General features: G+C 44.4%; 1 protein-coding gene across 1 annotated transcript in view; it reads left to right on the top strand.

Annotated features, from left to right (window-relative positions):
* LOC148519646 (dynein axonemal heavy chain 5-like) overlaps positions 1 to 19204 on the top strand; it is a 449515-nt gene that overhangs the window by 330928 nt on the left and 99383 nt on the right. The window contains exons 60-61 of the mRNA XM_088476296.1: positions 387 to 605; positions 738 to 914. Of these exons, the coding sequence (XP_088332422.1) occupies positions 387 to 605; positions 738 to 914 (396 nt within the window). The remainder of the gene's footprint in view (positions 1 to 386; positions 606 to 737; positions 915 to 19204) is intronic.

Genomic DNA, 19204 nt, shown 5'->3' with positions numbered 1-19204 from the left:
CAGTGATGGGCGTTTGGTATAATGCTGTGGTTACCGTGCAATTGCATTCATTAGCATATTTTCGCAGCTAGCGGGTGCGTGCAAACGCAGCCGTGCGATCTGTTCTGAATAAGGCCCTGTATCCATAAACTAACAATATACTTTATATTACTTTCTCCGGAGTGTGTTATGCAGCCGGGGCTGTTCCCAGAGTATTCGTATCAGTCCCAGAGTGATATTATCAGTCCCAGAGTGATATTATCAGTCCCCGAGTAATATGTATTTACAGAGCAGTAAACATGTATTGTGGCATTAGATGATTATTCCTCTTTATATTACAGAGCAGAGTCCAAACATGCTGTAATCTCTAAATAACCATCAAATGAAATATACTACCTCTTTCCTAGGCTAACTTGGCGCTGCAAGGAGCCCGGCTTGCAGTTGCCCAAGCAGAATTGAATAATGCTCAGAGCCAACTTGATGCGAAGCAGAGAGAACTGGATGATGTACAAGCCATGTATGATGCAGCTATGAGGGAGAAACAGACGCTGCTGGATGATGCAGATGCATGCAGGAGGAAAATGGTCAATGCTACGGCACTGATTGAGGGGCTTGGAGGGGAAAAAGTAAGAAACAATCTCATGATTCAGCATTTGGCTGACAATATAAGTAGAGTTTTACTAGTCAGTTATTGTTTTCCAAACAAATTAAGGGACATAGGTAAACCCATATAAGTGCTTTCAATGCTTCTCTCCTAGGTGCGATGGACAGAAAGCAGCAAAAATTTTCAGAATCAAATCATTCGGCTAGTGGGGGATGTTCTTTTGGCCACTGGCTTCCTCTCCTATAGTGGCCCATTCAACCAAGAGTATCGTACTTTCCTACTGCAGCTATGGAAGAAGGAGATGAACCATAATAGAATACCATACAGTGATGTAAGTGTGATACTCCTAAAATATTGTTACAGAAATGTTTTTGTCTTATTTTGGTCACACATGCGAAGATCTTTTTAGTTGCTTCACCATTAGGCAAATATCACACAGATTTTGTCAGACTTGGGTGGTAGATCTCTGGTTGATATATTATCTCACACTGTAATACAAACTTGCCAACTGTCTGAAATAGTAGCAATCTCCCTGACTCCCTGAAGAGTCTAGAAAACTCTCTGAGTGTGCCTTACCCCCATTATGAAGTGGTAATAATAAAAAAAGCAAAGATATATACATTCAAATGGGATCATTAGTATAATTTCCCTGCATTGGTTAAAAGGCACAATGAACCCTTTGGCTACATGCATTTTCTGCAAAGTATCATTGTGTTTTCATCTTATGATGCATCCAATTGTAAATGAGCCCTAAAACAGTTAGTAAGATATAAGTCAGTATTATGACACGCCTCTCAGATGTAGCAGTACACGTCCATTTTACTGCACTCATAGGTGCTGCTTTCACAATCTCCCTGAAATGCTTTTTCAAAAGTAGGTAAGTATGCTGTAATATGTGTTTTATTATTAATTTAATACTATTCAGCCCTCGAGCTGATGTAGAACTAAACATCCCAGCATGCACTGTCAGTTATTCTATTTAGTCATGCTAAAACTGTTGCAGGGCATGCTGGGTTGTGTAGTTCAACAGCAGCTGAGGGACCCTTATTGCCCACCCCTTATGCAGAGGATTAGTTTTAAAAATATTAAACTCTAGTTCAAGATGATTTAGTGGCCAGCCAATATGCTCAATTGGAGAACTCTATTAGATGAGTGATTAAATAATTATGACTGATTAGACAGAAAGGTTCTAATCTTGAGAGCAGCTGATTAGACAAAAATATTCTAGTCTTGAGAACAGCTGATAATGGTTATATTATTGCAATTGTTACAAAATTATGTAAATTAGAGAAGATATTTTTTCAAAATCTTCTTTCTCATCTCTTGTCTCTCATCACTATGCTTTCTGATCTCATGTCTCTATCTGTGTATCTTTCCATACTAAATGAATGCATTAGTACACTTGTAGTGCATTAGCAAGCATGATGATCCCTGTTTTTGGCTGAATGAATAAGACTATAGCAGTCTACCCACCACCAGGACACAACAAAAAGGAAAGAAATATACCATAAACCCAAGTCTCTACTCTTCCATTAGATTTGCATGTGGTCTTCAACTGGGATGTAGTTGACATCCCGTCGGTCGGGATGCCGGTGGTCAGAATACCAGTGCCGGATACCCGACCGCATTCAGAATCCCAGCGCCAGAATCCCACCCGCCGGCATCCCGATGGTAATTATTGGGGTTAGGGGAAGGTTTAGGGTTAGGCACTAGGGGGAGAGAGAGGGTTAGACTGCGGGAGGGGATGGTTAGGGTGGGGGGGGGGTTAGGCTTTGGGGGGGTAGGGTTAGGCTGTGAGAAAGGCGGGTTAGGGGGAGGGTTAGAGGCAAGAGCTAGGCTACTTACTTTGGGTGTCAGGATTCTAGCACTCTTCCTCTGTCATCTATTTAGTGCCAATTATGGATTTTATTTTATGTACATATGTGACTGCAGCAGCATAATATTTCCTTTCCTTTTCCCAAAAAAACATTAATTATAGTTGGAAAGTGAACAGTAGATGTGCAAATTTATATTATAATGCCATACTATATTCACTGTAAATGTTTCAAGTTAAATCAACATTTAGGGCCGTATTCAATTAGGTGCGAAAAGCTGTTTTCTTCTATAAAGTTTTGCGAGTGACATAATTTCGCTATGCAAAAAGTTTCCTACATATTCAATTCCGGAGACTTTTCGCCAGTGCGGAAACTCAATGTAATGGATCCGGCGAAAAAGTTTCGCCTGTGAATAGGTGTCGAAAAAAAGTGCAGAATTGGGGTTTTGGGGTGCAAACTTTGGAAAAAAACCCTGCACCCTTGGGACAGTCCTCCAAAGGTAAGCTTTGTCAAAAAAAAGTTTAAAAAATTCTTTAGATCACCCCAAAAAAGTACTTTCATTTTGGGGGTGAAAAAGTCCAAAGTTGGGGGTCAAATTCAAAAACTAGCGAAATAGACTCTAGGAGGGTCCTCAAGTATGCCCCAGGTATTTTTAAGTTTGCAGGTGGTTGCGGCAGGTGGATTTTTTATGTTTTTTAAAACTTCACTTTAGCAACTTTAAAATATGCTAGCACCCATTTTCGTGTACCCCAAATTTGCTGGGACTACTTATATTCTACTAAAAAAACCTGCTAAATGCTATTTTTCACCACTTCTGCAAAGATGCTAATTAGCAGCTATTGAGAGCATTTAAGTACCCCAAATACCTTCAGCAGGCCTATTCGGGGGTATCTATAGTGATTCCCAATGTCAGTGCATCTTTTGGGGGGTGTCAGGCTGATATCCACAAATCTTCTGACAGCACCTGTTGGCGTTTCGCCGGGTGCCGTTTTTGCCGATTTCTATTTGAATACAGGGATAAGCGGGGACGCGTGTGATACTTTTTTGCATGGAAAACCAACGATGTCGGCGAAAAGTCCGGCATGCGAAAAATACTGGACTTTTCTCGTCTAATTGAATATCCCCCTTAGAGTACATTATAAAAATTTACCTTTTCATTACCCCCAAAAAATCCTTGTTTTATAACTGTTTAGTCTCTAATAGCCATTCTGTCCCAGTGCGCTGTCAATCCATTCCCTGAGGTTTATGGGCGCAGCCATGTCATCTTTGATCAGGTGAGCACCAGTATCCAGTCTCTACACTGCCTGAACCTGCGCTACTGCATTCCTGCAAGCTGTTGCCTCTGAGTCTCCTCCATCCATTCACAGCACTGCGCTGTTTGCTAATTCCAGCCTGCACCTACCAGCCTGTGTTCAAGCACCGGTCCCAGTCTGGCTCAGCTACTGTTACTCTCACTGGCCCCAAGCTGGCTCAAGCCTGTGGTCCACTCTGGCTGCTGCTATTTCCAGTCCCACTACAGTTAAAGCCTGCAGTCACACTTCGGCTGGCTGCTGGTTTCTCAGGGTCCATCCCGGTCAAAGCCTGCGGTCTGGCTCCAGCTGACTGCTACTCTCACCGGTCCCACTTTGGTCCATTCCTATGGCTCCACTCCAGTTGGCTACTACTCTCAATGGTCCCATTCCAGTCCAAGCCTGTGGTTCCACTCCAGCTGGCTGCTACTCTCACCAATACCATTCCAGGTAATGTGTCTGGTTCCACTCCGGCTGCTCTGCTGTTACCTCCGGTTCCACTCTTGCTACTATACTGTCATCTCTGGTCCCAGTCTGGATCAAGTTTCCGGTTCTTCGTGTGCAACCTCCGGTTCTTATCTGGCTTATCTACCCTCCAAGTTTGTGAGTTATTCTGTGATTCCAGCCTACTTGTAGTCTGAAGTCTCCTGGGCATTTCAAAGACTCTTCTGGTGCTTCCTGTGCCAAGTCTTCTGCCACAGTGACCTTATCTACTAGCAAGTCCCCTGAGTACATCTCTCCTGCTCATTGCAGGTTCAAGTGGACTTTATACTCACTGTATTTTAGTTTACTTTGGTCCTGCATTATATTGCTTATACTCAGCATTGCAGCTCCTGATGCTCACTATATCATCAGTACCTCTATCGATGGTAGTCTTTGCCCTGTAGGTTCTCTCCTAGAGGTATATTTACTAAAGTGAGAGTTTTTAGAAGTGGATATGTTGCCCATAGCAACCAATCAGATTCTGGCCCCGATTCAGAGCCGGATGCTCTGACAGAGCGTTCGCTCTGAATCAGGCCCGGTCTTTTTTTTTTTTGAACGGCCTCCTGGCCGCTCGCATAGCTGTGGGTGACCATCGCGACCATCGGGCTTGCGACGAGACCCTTGTGGTAGGGTCTCGTTGCCGCAAGCCCAAGAGAGATTTTGGCTCTAAGAGCCAAAATCTCTCCCACTGACATCACTCGTGATGTCAGTGGGGCCGGCCCCAGATGGAGGCGTTCACATGGGAACACCTCCGTCTGGGCAGCCACTCCCCCGGCCCACCCACCAAAGGGGGCGTGTTGTCACTCAGCATTGACAGCACGCCCCCTTTGGTACGAGACCCGGAGCAACGGATTGCCCGTCACTATCTGGGTCTCGCACATGCGCACGACGGAGCCGGCTCCGTTGTGTGCATGCGCTCTGGGCCACCATCGACCCAGTTGCGAGCGCTCAGTGCTTACGACCGGGTCTGAATCAGGCCCTCTGTCTCTTATCTTCTAGAAGGTGGTAGTTAAATGTTAAGTAGAATCTGATTGGTTGCTATGGGCAAAATTTCTATAAACGCTCACTTTTCACTTTAGTAAATATACCCCCTAGAGTGTTGGGGTTTGTGCAGAGTTTCTGCTATAACATTCATTCCAGTTGTTGGGGAGTGGGTCAGTACCTAGGCTCCTCCTTGAGGATTTAGACTCCAGTGACCCAGCTCTGAAAATCGGTTTGCAGCATCTGTTAGCAGATTCCAGGCTGGCTACTGGTTACCTGAATTACTCGCTTGTCTGTTCCCTGAGTTCTCAAACACTGGTTGTGACCCCTTATCCCTACATTTAGGGTAAGGGGTTGAGTTCCACTCAGTTGGTTCCAGGGTAGACTTGCAGGTATCACTGACCTCTCTAAAGGCACCAGGCATTGACCATATGCGTCTCACCGATGAGTAGACCTTTAATCCTACCACCTTTATTTTGCTACAACCTGTCAGCCCAGTTCACGGGTCCTGACTCAGATCTAAAGACCCAAAATGTGTCACATGTGCAACATTTCCTAAAGAAGAAAGAGCAGAGTGCAAGACCTCCCGATCTAATGGTGATGTATCTGGTCCTACAAAATTACCCACATGAGTAGCAAATAAGCATAGTCACTTTTACAGATGACTATTCAAGATATACAGTCACTTTTGCAATGCAGAACAAAGACAATTTATTGGACAATTACAGGACTAACAATGACAAGTAGCAAGTTTTAGAGAAAGCTACATAATTTTGAATTTATAAAGTTACATGCAGTAATATAGAGAACAACCTGGCATAGGCAGTCAAATTACAGTTCCATATACAAGCCACCAATTAGTAAATTTACCCCCAGGTGAGAGGGGATGTGGTCAATAGCCTGACAAATGGGATGCCGTCGCTTAGAATACTGGCGCCGGAATCTTGACACCTGTCAGAATCCCGGTGCTGACATCTCGACCGCCGGCATCCCGACCGCCGGCATCCCGAAGGTAAGTAGCGGGGTTAGAGGGAGGGTTAGGCACTAGTGGGAGGGTTAGGGTTAGGCACTGGGGGGGAGGGGTAGGTTTACGGTGCGAGGGAGAGGTTAGGTTTAGGCACTAGGGGGAGGGTTAGATTCAGGCAGCGGGGAGGGTGGTTTAGGATTAGGGGTAGGAGAAGGGTTAGGATCCCTAGTTTGTATCCTTACCATGTCGGGATGCCGGCGTCGGGATATTGACCGATGGGATCCCGAGTACCGCCATCCCATACCCAACCCAAATGAGAGCATAGAGTCAAGAAGAGTGAAGGATTTACAACTATGTATGCAGGTCCAGTACAGATACTTTTATTCTGTACAATGTATAGAAATGTTGGAATATGTTCCTTAAAGGAGTTTATACAGAAACAACATTTTGGTTTCAACATTTTCTTTGTAAACCATATTTTTCACGTACACATTGAAAGAAAATCTAGGCTCTGCACATTACTATTGATTTTGCTATCAATCATACAGGATCTGGTGTTCTATAACTATTACTTGGTGGAATAGAGCATTTTAAGTTGTATTTGGAAAATAAAATATGTTTGAGAAAAACTATATCTATAATCCAGAAGTGATGTGCTGCATAACAACCTAATCTAATGTCTACCTTTTTCATTATATGCTCTGTGAACTTGCTGCAGACTTTTGAATAGACTTTAGGAACTTTGTGTGATTTGCACATTCTTATCTTGGGTTAAAGATGAATTGTATATGTTTCTCTATTCTTCCAAGTGTAAGTAAGTACACAAGGAAGTGTAAGTAAGTCAACAAGGAATGTGTTCAGTATGGCCAATTCCTCCCATCAGACAGTGAAACCCTTTGGCCCCATGCAGAATTTGTCATCTTGGACCACAATTCCAAAAACCAGATGCTTGTATAACGTATTGTCATAATCGATTATTTGGGCTTCAGGTTAAGCCTTATTACTCTGAATATGCACCATGTCCAAATAGAACGTGCATGAAACATCTTGCTGGGATTCACATCATCATGGCCCCAGAGAGTGAGGTTGCAATGGTGTGCTTCACCGTAAATCATCAAGCCTGTATCCTGCTTACTTGTGGGCAGGAACTGGGGAGATAGAGGGGAGGAGTGGGACATAGGGTTCCTGTTCTCCATGGAGTAATGGCGAAGTTACACTATCATGACTGGGGGTGGTTCTTTTGTTAGCTTTGTCTAATTTGAAAAAAGATAGTATGTCCTCCCCCTTTATCTGGTCACCTCCCACCCTTCATGATTAATAGTAGCTTCAGCTATTGATTTGTGAGTATGTGTGTGTGTATATATACATACATATATATATATATATATATACAGTCAGGTCCATAAATATTGGGACATTGACAGAATTTTCAGATTTTGGCCTTTATTCACCACCACAATGGTTTTGAAATGAAACAAACAAGATTTGCTTTAACTGCAGACTTTCAGATTTAATTTGAGGGTAATTACATCCAAATCGGGTGAAAGGTGTAGGAATTACAACAGTTTCAATATATGCCTCCCACTTTTTAAGGGGCCAAAAGTAATGGGACTATCAACTCAAAAGCTATTTCATGGACAGGTGTAGGCTATTCCCTCATTATTTCATTATCAATTAAGCAGGTAAAAGGTCTGTAGTTGATTCTAGGTGTGACATTTGCATTTGGAATCAGTTGCTGTCAACTCTCAATATGAGATCCAAAGAGCTGTCACTATCAGTGAAGCAAGCCATCATTAAGCTGAAAAATCAAAACAAACCCATCAGAGAGATAGCAAAAACATTAGGTGTGGCCAAATCAACTGTTTGGAACATTCTTAAAAAGAAAGAACGCACCGGAGAGCTCAGCAACACCAAAAGACCCGGAAGACCATGGAAAACAACTGTGGTGGATGACAAAAGAATTATTTCCCTGGTGAAGAAAAACCCCTTCACAACAGTTGGCCAAATCAAGAACACTTTCCAGGAGGTAGATGTATATGTGTCAAAGTCAACAATCAAGAGAAGACTTCACAAGAGTGAATATAGAGGGTTCACCACAAGATGTAAACCATTGGTGAGCCACAAAAACAGGAAGACCAGATTAGAGTTTGCCAAACAACATCTAAAAAAGCCATTACAGTTCTGGAACAACATCCTATGGACAGATGAGACAAAGATCAACTTGTACCAGAGTGATGGGAAGAGAAGAGAAGGAAAGGAACTGCTCATGATCCAAAACATACCACCTCATCAGTGAAGCATGGTGGTGGTAGTGTCATAGCGTGGGCATGTATGGCTGCCAATGGAACTGGTTCCCTTGTATTTATTGATGATGTGACTGCTGACAAAAGCAGCAGAATGAATTCTGAAGTGTTTCGGGCAATATTATATGCTCATATTCAGTCAAATGCTTCAGAACTCATTGGACGGCGCTTCACAGTGCAGATGGACAATGACCCGAAGCATACTGCAAAAGCAACCAAAGAGTTTTTTAAGGCTAAAAAGTGGAATGTTATGCAATGACCAAGTTAATCCCCTGACCTGAATCTGATTGAGCATGCATTTCACTTGATGAAGACAAAACTGAAGGGAAAATGCCCCAAGAACAAGCAGGAACTGAAGACGTTTGCAGTAGAGGCCTGGCAGAGCATCACCAGGGATGAAACCCAGCGTCTGGTGATGTCTATGCGTTCCAGACTTCAGGCTGTAATTGCCTGCAAAGGATTTGCAACAAAGTATTAAAAAGTGAAAGTTAGATTTAGGATTGTTTAGTTTGTCCCATTACTTTTAGCCCCTTAAAAAGTGGGAGGCACATATAGAAACCGTTGTAATTCCTACACCGTTCACCTGATTTGGATGTAATTACCCTCAAATTAAATCTGAAAGTCTGCAGTTAAATCACATCTTGTTTGTTTCATTTCAAAATCAATGTGGTGGTGAATAGAGGCCAATATCTGAAAATTCTGTCAATGTCCCAATATTTATGGACCTGACTGTATATGTATATATATATATATATATATATATATATATAGTCTGTGTGTGTGTGTGTCGGTGGTGACCTGTCGAAAAAATTTACAGAACTATAACAATAATAATAGGTATTTAGTATAGTTTTTCATTACATGCTTTATTAAATAATAAATATATTGTTGTTATCTATATTTCATATTTCAGGATGATTTGTTTTTTATATTGAAGCCTCAGAGGAGATTACAAAAAGTGTTAGGTTAACTTTCATCTTTCAATTACTGGTAGCTTCATTTTCACAGTATTTATACATTTAACATTTCTATGAAAATCATCATATGGCTGGAGCACATGCTGAGAGGATTGCTTATCATGGCACAACACTTTATGCAGCATTGAAGACACCATTAAGTAGTTAAGGCATTAAATATTTCTTGTACCTTGCCAATAAACAGAGCTGTACTTTGGTGGTCACCCTGGACTATATTGCAAAAAATAGATATAAATACAGGAAGCCAGACAGTGTTCATATGTTTGCAATCAAACTTACTGTTCACATTTTAATGCAAATTGTACTAAGCTCTATAAAGAATTGTAACTAGGCAATACACTTAGGGAGCTATGTATCTAGCCGTTTTTTACATAAAATTCTGCAGAAACTGCAGTTTCTGCATAATTTTATGCATCGATCCTATGTACTGATGGCACAATCAGGGGTTAAAGTGGGCAGGAACGGGGTGGAACTGAGTTCCGTCACCTCTAATGGTAGGTGAAACTAGTTCCACCTCCACCAAAGTCCCTCACAGAAGTCCCACAGAGACAGAGCCACTCACTGTTTGCCTAGGGAGGCTCAATTTCTTCAGAGAAACCAGCATACAGGCAAGGAAAGAATCAAGAGAAGGCAATACAGTACATAGGGGTTGTAAAAAATCATTGGGCATCCAAGTGACATAGACTAGTTTGTAGGGACCCCAATAACTCAGGCAAGGCAGAAAAATAACACTGATGATATAGAATTTTTTTTTTCTTTTTAAGTGATCTAACATTGTAGTCTCAGCTGATGGCAGTAGTGCTAAAAAAGCATCTAAAATGTAATTCACACTGTCGTAGCCCCAAAGCTTTTGGGATCATAGGCGGCCCCCAGCCATTCACTTTTCCGTTTCCCATACACAACAGTGTGTGTTTGTGTTTGTGTAAAGTACTGTTTTCACACTTGTTTTGGCCTGTCAGACTAGCGTGGCGGGGGTGTGGGGAGTAGGCGGCAGGAGAGATGAGTTCCACCACCTCTCCAGGACCACTTTAAGCCCTGGGCACAATGTAAGAGATTTCACAGAAATCTCCGGCAAAGTGCTAATTAGAACTTCAGATCACAGTCCCCATTATTATCAGTGGGGACTACAATCTGACGCCTATGTGCTAAACTCCAAAAAGTGAAGCTTTTGGCATCGGTAGTTTACACCATAGGCAAACTACTGTTTGCCAATGGGGGCTCCCGATGCAGGAGAGAGATCTTTTGATTTCTTCCCTGCAGGCTCAGCGACCAGGAGTGACTAAGGGAACACCCGTACCAGGCCCCAAGGTCCAGAGGGGCACCGAGGTCCAGACGGGCACAAAACGGGGCTGCCGACGGCGGACTCACTGTTCCAGCTGCGGCCACTGGGACTTATAGCCCCCGCCCAGCCCCAGCTCCCTTGTAGCCTGGCCTGGGCAGCGCTGGGTTCTTCCAGGTGGCTCAGCTGCGATCCGGGCCGGGCATGACCTTTAACTCTGCAATGCGGCGGCATGACATCATAGGTCATGTCGCTGCACATCTTCCATGCCCGGACGGAAGTGGATAGATCTGGGGCCGGCCGTCAGGATGGGGCTGGGGGATGGAAAAAGGCGGAGGGAGCAGAGGAAGGTGACGGGCTGCGGGCAGAAAGTGATGGGGGAGTGGTCGGCGAAACGCAGGTGTGCCAGTGCGATTGAATGCCGTTGCAGGGGCATGCATAAATTATCCACTGCGATGCCTTATGCAGCTTGAGTACTCATAGCATGCGATGAGGTTAACAATTTCTGAGTAAGGTCAGAGCTTGTGCAAGTGTGCGTGAGGCTGCGCTGGTACTCGATGTTACCACTGGTTTTGCAGTCTTGAGGATTACGGATGTGTGTAAGGTAAAGTGGGCGTCCTTATGTTGTGCTGCGGCGGCATAATGATTGCAATGGATTAGCATACTATCACAGTGAGACTGCGTGCATAATCACTACTGCAATCACAGTTGCGATCTGTAATGGATCTGGCCCCATATCCCCTAAACTGCTATATTAGCGTTTATAGCAGTTGTGGTCCATGAATAAATAGAATTACTAATCACCACCTAATACGGAGAAGACACAGATATCATATAGGGAGAGCAGTTGAATTCTTGCTCCGTTCCGGCGTGCACAGCCACCAGCGCTGACGCACGCAGTCCTCCGAGCTGACAAGCATAAATGACCGAAAAGTGACCCCTTTCATCAGCCAAACGGGACTTGTTGCATCATTTTGATGGGCTGCTAACTAGTACATACATATACACATACATACATACATACACACACACACACACACTTCCTTTCTCATACACACACACACTCCCTCTCTCATACATACATACACTCTTCCTCTTCCATCATACACTCTTTCCTCAAATATACACACAAGTGTGTTGTTGTTGCCTAGTCCAGCTTCCTCTGTGGCTTTGCACTTGCAGTGTAGATGGGGGCAATCCTGTGCTCTGACTGGCTGAGTGACTGTGCGATGCATGGCTCAGCCAGTCGGAGCACAGCAAAGGTTGCTGAGATCTTCCTGACTGTTCAGGACTAGTGGCGGATTCAGGGGGAGGGCGATCAGGCCTCCTGAGCAGCAGAAGTGTCTGCTCCCTCCATGCCTGATGTGCCACTGCGCTGCTCTATAGTGGCATGCGGTAGTGGTCAGGAAAGAAGTTTTTAATGTGGGGGGTGCTCTGATCCCCGCCTTGATTGGCCCTTGGTCAAGAAACTCCTCAGCTCTACATTACATGCCATCCTCTGCTCCTGATAGTGTATGTGAGCAGGTGACGGGCTCCTGACACTGCGCGGCAAGAAGGGAGACCAGCTGCAGAGCATGCATGTGATAAGCGCCTTTTGTAGCATATTTTAACAGGGGGGGGCAGTAATCCTTCAGCTTCTCCCCTGGCTAGGGTACTGCCGAACCCTAATAGGGCTGTACTTTGGGCCACGGTGGGCCACTCACCCATTTGCAGTCCCATATGGGAGTATCCCACAATCCTTGTTCTCAATGGCTCTCTAGTGCCACCAAGGTTAATACTCTTAATACTCTTACTATATAGTGAGTGTAAGTGAGGGAGGATAGAGGAGAGATCCCCAAGACCTGACATTTGTCGGGTCCACTGTGCTAGTATGTGTGTGTGTATATATATATATATATATATATATTTCAAGTGTACCAGGTAATTAAGCGACTGACGTATATAATGCAGTTGTGATATAGTTGTGAAATGTGTAATATTAGTTATAAGTATGCTACATACAAAAAGGTGTTTTAACAAATAAATAACACAGTTTAATATTTAAAACAATACAGACAATGATTAGGTCTGATTAAGTAAGCACAGTAAGTGCAAATGGTGAAGCTACACAAAGTGCAAAAGTGCTGATAAATAATTAAATATATAAATAAATAAATAAATAAGCAGATCACCTTGGATGGAATTCATACATTCATATATAAAATTGCTAGATATATAAATATATAAAAATAGGAGGAATCGATAAAAATAAATATATGCACAGAAGAATCAAGACAAATCAACAATTTAAAACTGATATTAAAAAAGTTCTTAAATTGTTAAAAAGAGATGTAAATAAATAGTCCAAGAAGTTGCTTTAAAGTGTATAGCTTATCTGTGGCAGTTCATTCAGGCAAGGCAGCTGTCCCAACGCGTTTTGTCCACATGGGGACTTCATCAAGGGGTACAGATAGTCAGGGGTTGCTGCTTTATAGTCCCACTGTTAAACAGGACTGTTGAGCTCGTTTGTGATGTCACTTCCAGTTAACTGAGACCGGAATCATGTTCCTTCCTTTATATTACATTTACTAGTATTAGTGGTAAGACCTTGAGGAGCGATACATATTCATATCCAAATATTATATATAATAATTGTAAAAGTAAGTTTGTTTCCCGGCCGTTTGCCAGCTTCCGTTCTACCCTGTTACTGCTTCTGCCCGCCGATGTCGTCACTTCCGGTTTCGGTGCGTGCATAGGTGGTGAATGGAATTGCAGGATGTATTGGGACGTCTCTCCTATCGTCCGCATCCGTGGTTACTAGGGTGATATGGCCGCCATTTTGTTGTAGTCCGTCTGGAGCCTGATCCGAGGTGTTTCAGGTTAAACCTCCCGGCGTTAATGTCTTCTGCCCTTTCTCCCATGGCTTCCGCCCGGTGCTGACAATCGTGTTTTCTTATCATACGACACTGTATCACATGACTAGTTCTCCGCATCATTGTTGCTATGGTTACCCGGCTGTCACCATTTTCAGGTCCATCCACAGCTAATAGTGATTAAAAAAGGGGGAGAAAAGATTTAAGCAATATAATTTATTTTGAGTGCCTGACTACCTAGTACAAGGATCAGATTAATATCAAGTAGGATATGAGTATGAAATAAGTAATCAGACTTCAGTAATCTTCTAAAATCATATTTGTATCAGGATGATTAGTATTAAATGCGTTCAATATGTCGTGAGAGGAAGTGCTGATTATGTAAATGTATAGCCTAAAAAGGGGGTATATATATATTAGGGGTGAGCGGGTTCGATTTTACTCGGATCTTTTTATTGGCTATCGCCGAACACGTGTTTTGGATAGCGAATAAAATCGAGCCGAATTTGCGGTAAAGTGGCGATAAGAACCGAGCAAAACCGAACCCGCTCACCCCTAATATATATATATATATATATATATATATATATGTGCGACACTTAGTTATTCCATTGGGTCACGCCCCCTGATGTGTGCCGTTTTGGGGGCGCCCCCTATTCTTGTCACACTGTGGGCTTGCCCAGAGCTCCGTTAGCTGCTGGGTAGCCCCCAGTCTCTCTGCATACAGGGATCACCAGTACTGCAGCGCTGCCTGGTGACACCATCCTAGGGGGTGACCCCAAAATAGCACAGCTGTTCTGCTACTAGGGTGTCTCCCGGCAGGGGCGGATTGGGATGGAAAACCAGCCCGGGAAATTTCTGGGAGCAGCCCTAATGGGGATGGGGTTTGTTGCAGAGGTGGAGTCTGTTGCGGGGGTGGGGTCTATTTAGGTGGCAGTGTCTGTTGAGGGGGGTGGGATACTCCCCAGAAGCAATCGTTTTTTTCAAAACTGAAACTGCCAATGTTTGTTTTCCTGGAATATGGTATATTTTTGGGTTTCTCCACGTAGGATGTATCAGTGAAATTTGCACCAGTCCTATCCTAGGTGCAGATCATCCATCTGAAATTGGCCTCCGATGTGAGCGATTCCATGTCTCTGTTTGCAACCACTTGCAATGACACACCCGCGACACTCCAATAACACACCCATACTACTTTACATCAGCGTCTGCTAGCCAACCACCTGTAACTACACAGGAATGCCCAACACATTTATAATTCACTTCTTCATGTGTGCATCTGAATAAGTATCGGGACTCTGGGCCTGATTCAGAACTGGACGTTCTGAATCAGGGCATTTTTTTTTTTTTTTGGTGACCACCCACAGCTATTGCGAGCGGCCAGGTGAAGGTCACGATGGTCTCGACCATCAGGGCTTGGGATGAGACCCTTGCGGTAGGATCTCGTTCCAGCAAGCCCCAGCGAGCTTCTGGCACAAGTGATGTCAGTGGGGCCGCCCCCAAACGGCAGGCGTTCCGTTTGGCCAGCCACCCCCCCTGCCCACCTCCAAAATGGTGCGAGCTGTCGATCAAAATCGACAGCCGCCCCCTTTTGGTGTGAGACCCGGAGCGACGGAGTGCCCGTCGATAGCCGGGTCTCGCGCATGCGCACGTCGGAGCCGGCTCCGGCGTGTGCATGTGCAGTGGCCAAACATCGACCCGCTCGCGAGCGGGTCTGAATCAGGCCCTCTGTACGAACACCATCAGGTACGCGCGATGCAATGCAGACAAAAAACCATCACCAGGGACATGCAGTCAGGGGAGGCAGAGCCTCCCATCATTAATGATTAAAATAATACAAAGTAGATACTTATGACATATATTCTGTATCATAACTATCTGCTTTATATTATTACAGTCATTTAAGATAGACAGAGTTTTGGAGGCACTTAGAGTGGTGACTCCCGTTGTTTATTGTGAAATATAGGAAATGGGGGGCAGGGCCAAGCCATAAGCAGTAAAAGCCCGTTGAAAAATAGCAGTAGAAAGCGGCACATATAGATATGCCTCAGTGACAGGGACCTGCTTTCAGCCCACATCAAAGCACGCCCGTCACTGAATATATATACATAATTACATATATATCACATCCCACTGCACAAGATGTCACAGTAATTTAGGTGATGCTGCCTGAGTGTGTTGTGATGTGATAAAAGGGTCCCATGTCCCATATATATATATATATATATATATATATATATATACACATACACACACACACACATATACACATAATAAATATATATATATATATATATATTGTATGAAGGGGTCCTATATCACATGTGGATCTTTTTGATATGTCATGTTCACACACTGAATATGAACAATATGGGACCCCCCCAGCCACTCCCAACTCACCCCCTAGATCCTCCCCCAACTCCTGCAATACATTATAAACTTAAGATAGTGATTTAACAAGTACATAGACTAACATTGTACACTGTACGCAACTAACTTGCAATGCTCCTAAAGCCATCCAGTCGCTGCCATCAGATATTTTGGGGCCCGGGACTGACAAAATAGGCAGGGCCCCTGGCTTCCCCCGTACCTTATTAATACATTCAAAAAAAGGAAATATTTTAAACATCTGACATGATACTACGACGCTTCCCCCACCTTCCCTTCCCAAACTTCACTCACAAAAGTGGTGTCATAAAGCGCAATATATATTCAGAGGTCAAACCTCTGAAAACTGCCATTTTGGCAGGTTTACTGCAAAAATTAAGAATCCCCTTATGTATTAAAAGGTCAGCATCACAGCAAGCCCCATGTAATTCTATGGGACTGCAATGTGCCAATATGTATCAAGCTCCGGAAAGCGTAGCTTTTCTGAGCTTATGCCCGATAGGCAATGCAGTACTCCAGTAACATCAGCTGATGAGTAGGATGAGGGAGGTAAGGGATGAAGATGGCAGACATGGCAGAAGGGGGTAGCGGATATAGATGCAGAGCAAATGGGAAAGTGTGCAGTGAAGGGCACAGGGGATAGACAGATAGCAGGAGTAAGGGGACACATAGTGGGGGACGACATCAAGGGGGAGTGACACAAACACAAGAAGGAGGGTGGAATGTGCACAGATACAAGTGAAACCTAGACACACAGGGGGTAGGGGGAAGGGTGCACACAGGTAATTAATAGCCTAAAAATGTTACTAAATAGGCTAATACCAGTATACATGACAAACAGAAAAACTGTCCAGACTCAACCAAAATAAATGCATTCAGTGATAAATCTTAGAGGTGGATGTTTCTATATTACAAACAATTCCAAAGTCTGGATGATACTTGTTGTTGAAATAAACTATAAATAACTGAGGTGAATCCACCCTTCCAAATAGTGCATCACCAGGGGCTGGCTGGCAACTTTTAGCCCGGGGGGCATATGTAATGAAGTAGCCCCAGCTTTTGTACCTTCGCACGGCAATGGCAAAATGGAGGAAAAAAAACTGCAGGTGTGGTTTATCCAATGGTGATGCGGTTTAAATGTTTAATGAAATGTATGAATTATTATGTAAGAACTATAATAAAATAAATCATTTACCAGCCCTGTCTGACAAACATATACTATTCTAGTGACTGATATAAAATAAAAGGAAGCAATATACAGTACAATAACGACCTCACAGCACCTCTTCTCCCCTCCCCTGAAATGTCCACCTCTCACAGTACCCCCCCTTCAAAGTACTCTCTTTTTCTTTAACAACCCCCCCCACCCCCGTCCCTTGAGTGTCTACCACACCCACACTTTTGAATATTGTAAATTACATTTTCCAACATTCAAATTTCTCAAAGCTATACAGTATGCAGGAAAAGCACCATTAAAACTGAGACCATTCTCAGACTATTATATTAGCACAGAAGACAGACTTTGAGACTCAGGTCCTCATTCCTCTGCCTGTTAAAAAGAAAACCTCTCTTCAACAAAGACGTGGAGGCCATATAAGTACATTTAGAGTCCCCCTGGCCCATTTAATCACCCCCACCCGAGGCAGCACCTGCAAACTTACCTGCTTTACATCGGTTCTGTCCTGTGGCTGTTCCAAGCCGGCTCTTCTTGCTTGGTGGCAGCTTGCTACGTCCTGAAGTGGCGCGCAGCCTGACGTGACTGCAGAGACTGAAAGTAGCTTAGGGAGGCGGAGCTACCGGCTGCTTCGATTGTGAGCAGAGTTCCCCGGCTACAGAGTGGCCGGGCCAGGGACCATTCCCTGCCTTCAAAATGCCAGCCAGAGTGCGGCTATGGGTGGCCCTGAATCGCTAAAATTCTACCGCCCCTGTGCATCACATATAGAAAGAGCTTAAAAATGTACTCGCGGAGTCACATCTATTCAATATGCAAGGCGGGCTTCAGGAGAAAAAAGGGCCGGCCAGTGATGCACTGACAGCCACCTCCGGCACCTCGCTCTTTGGCTATTGGAGCAAAGGAGCTATAATATGCTCCCGATGACTGCACCAGACAGAGCACCAGACGGAGCAGGCGCCGGGAGCAGCAGACGCTCCGCCCGCGCTCGCTGCGTAGGTAGGAGCTGTGGTGGAGCGGGAGGGCCGTGGGTGGAAGCAGGTCTGTCACTCCCAATCTTTCAAGTGGATAGTGGCAGGCGGGTGGATGGTACTAGTTGCGGGCAGGCCCCCCGAGTGTCCGGCCGCGGTGTAGGTAGCCTGGGCTGGGACTGTAACGGCCTCTTTTATTGTGCGGTGACAGGTAGGCAGGATCGTCCAGGCGGCGGGCCTCCTGATTGTCCGGGCCCGGGACTCCAGTCCCTGCAGTCCCCCCCGATGGCAGCCCTGGCTGCCGCTCCCAAGTTCTGCAAACTGCAGCTACCCGACCCGCATCCGAGTACCAGCTCCTGTGCTTGTGATTGTGGGAGGCGGAGCCGCGAGCAGCCAATCACTCAACAGCTCCGCAATCACCAATGGGAGGAGCTGCTGTGGCTGGGCATGCGCAGCAGCCCTCCCGCGGCCATTTTATATGTCACGTCTAACCGGTCTTACAGGTGAGCTGCTCAGTCAGTCATGGCCGCTCCGATTGCGGTAGCGTCCATTAGAGCCGCGGTCCGCCGCTCAGGGTGTCAAGTGGCCCAGCAGAGGGGAGAGGGGACCGGCCCAGTGGGAAATGGCCCGCTGTCCCGGTGGCCCAATCCGCCCCTGTCTCCCGGTGTGGCCCGCACCCCCCCTAGTGACGCCACTACATATTTAATAGCAATAAGAATTCTAGGTAATAAGAATTCTAGTCTTATATAATTTAAAGAAAACCAGAAAAGCCTATAAAACACACGCAGATAGCAATAACTGCTACCATCTGCCAAACATCTCTAATTGGGGAGGGGGACTGACATGATTCAACAGCACAAACTTTATGATTTTCTATTACATTATAGATCATTGTGAAAATGAATATGTGAATTAAATAAACAAAAAAATAATTTTACATGAAGTATAAAGGGATACAACTATACAAGTGCCTGCACCAAAACTTTGTGCATTGTGAAATGTGACATTTCTGCACTTGCACTTATACTGGTCTCTCTTTGTAGGGATCAGTTTATTTTAGACATTTCCAAAGAATTAACCGTGTAATGAAAATATATATATACCATAATATTAAGTTCCTAAAATATAAATAAGTAGGTGAAAGGG

This window comes from Taudactylus pleione, unplaced genomic scaffold (assembly GCF_031769625.1).
Source record: "Taudactylus pleione unplaced genomic scaffold, aTauple2 ptg000186l, whole genome shotgun sequence".
Classification (NCBI taxonomy): Eukaryota; Metazoa; Chordata; class Amphibia; order Anura; family Myobatrachidae; genus Taudactylus; species Taudactylus pleione.
The sequence above is the reverse complement of the archived record's forward strand: the minus strand, read 5'-3'. Positions and strand labels throughout refer to the sequence as shown.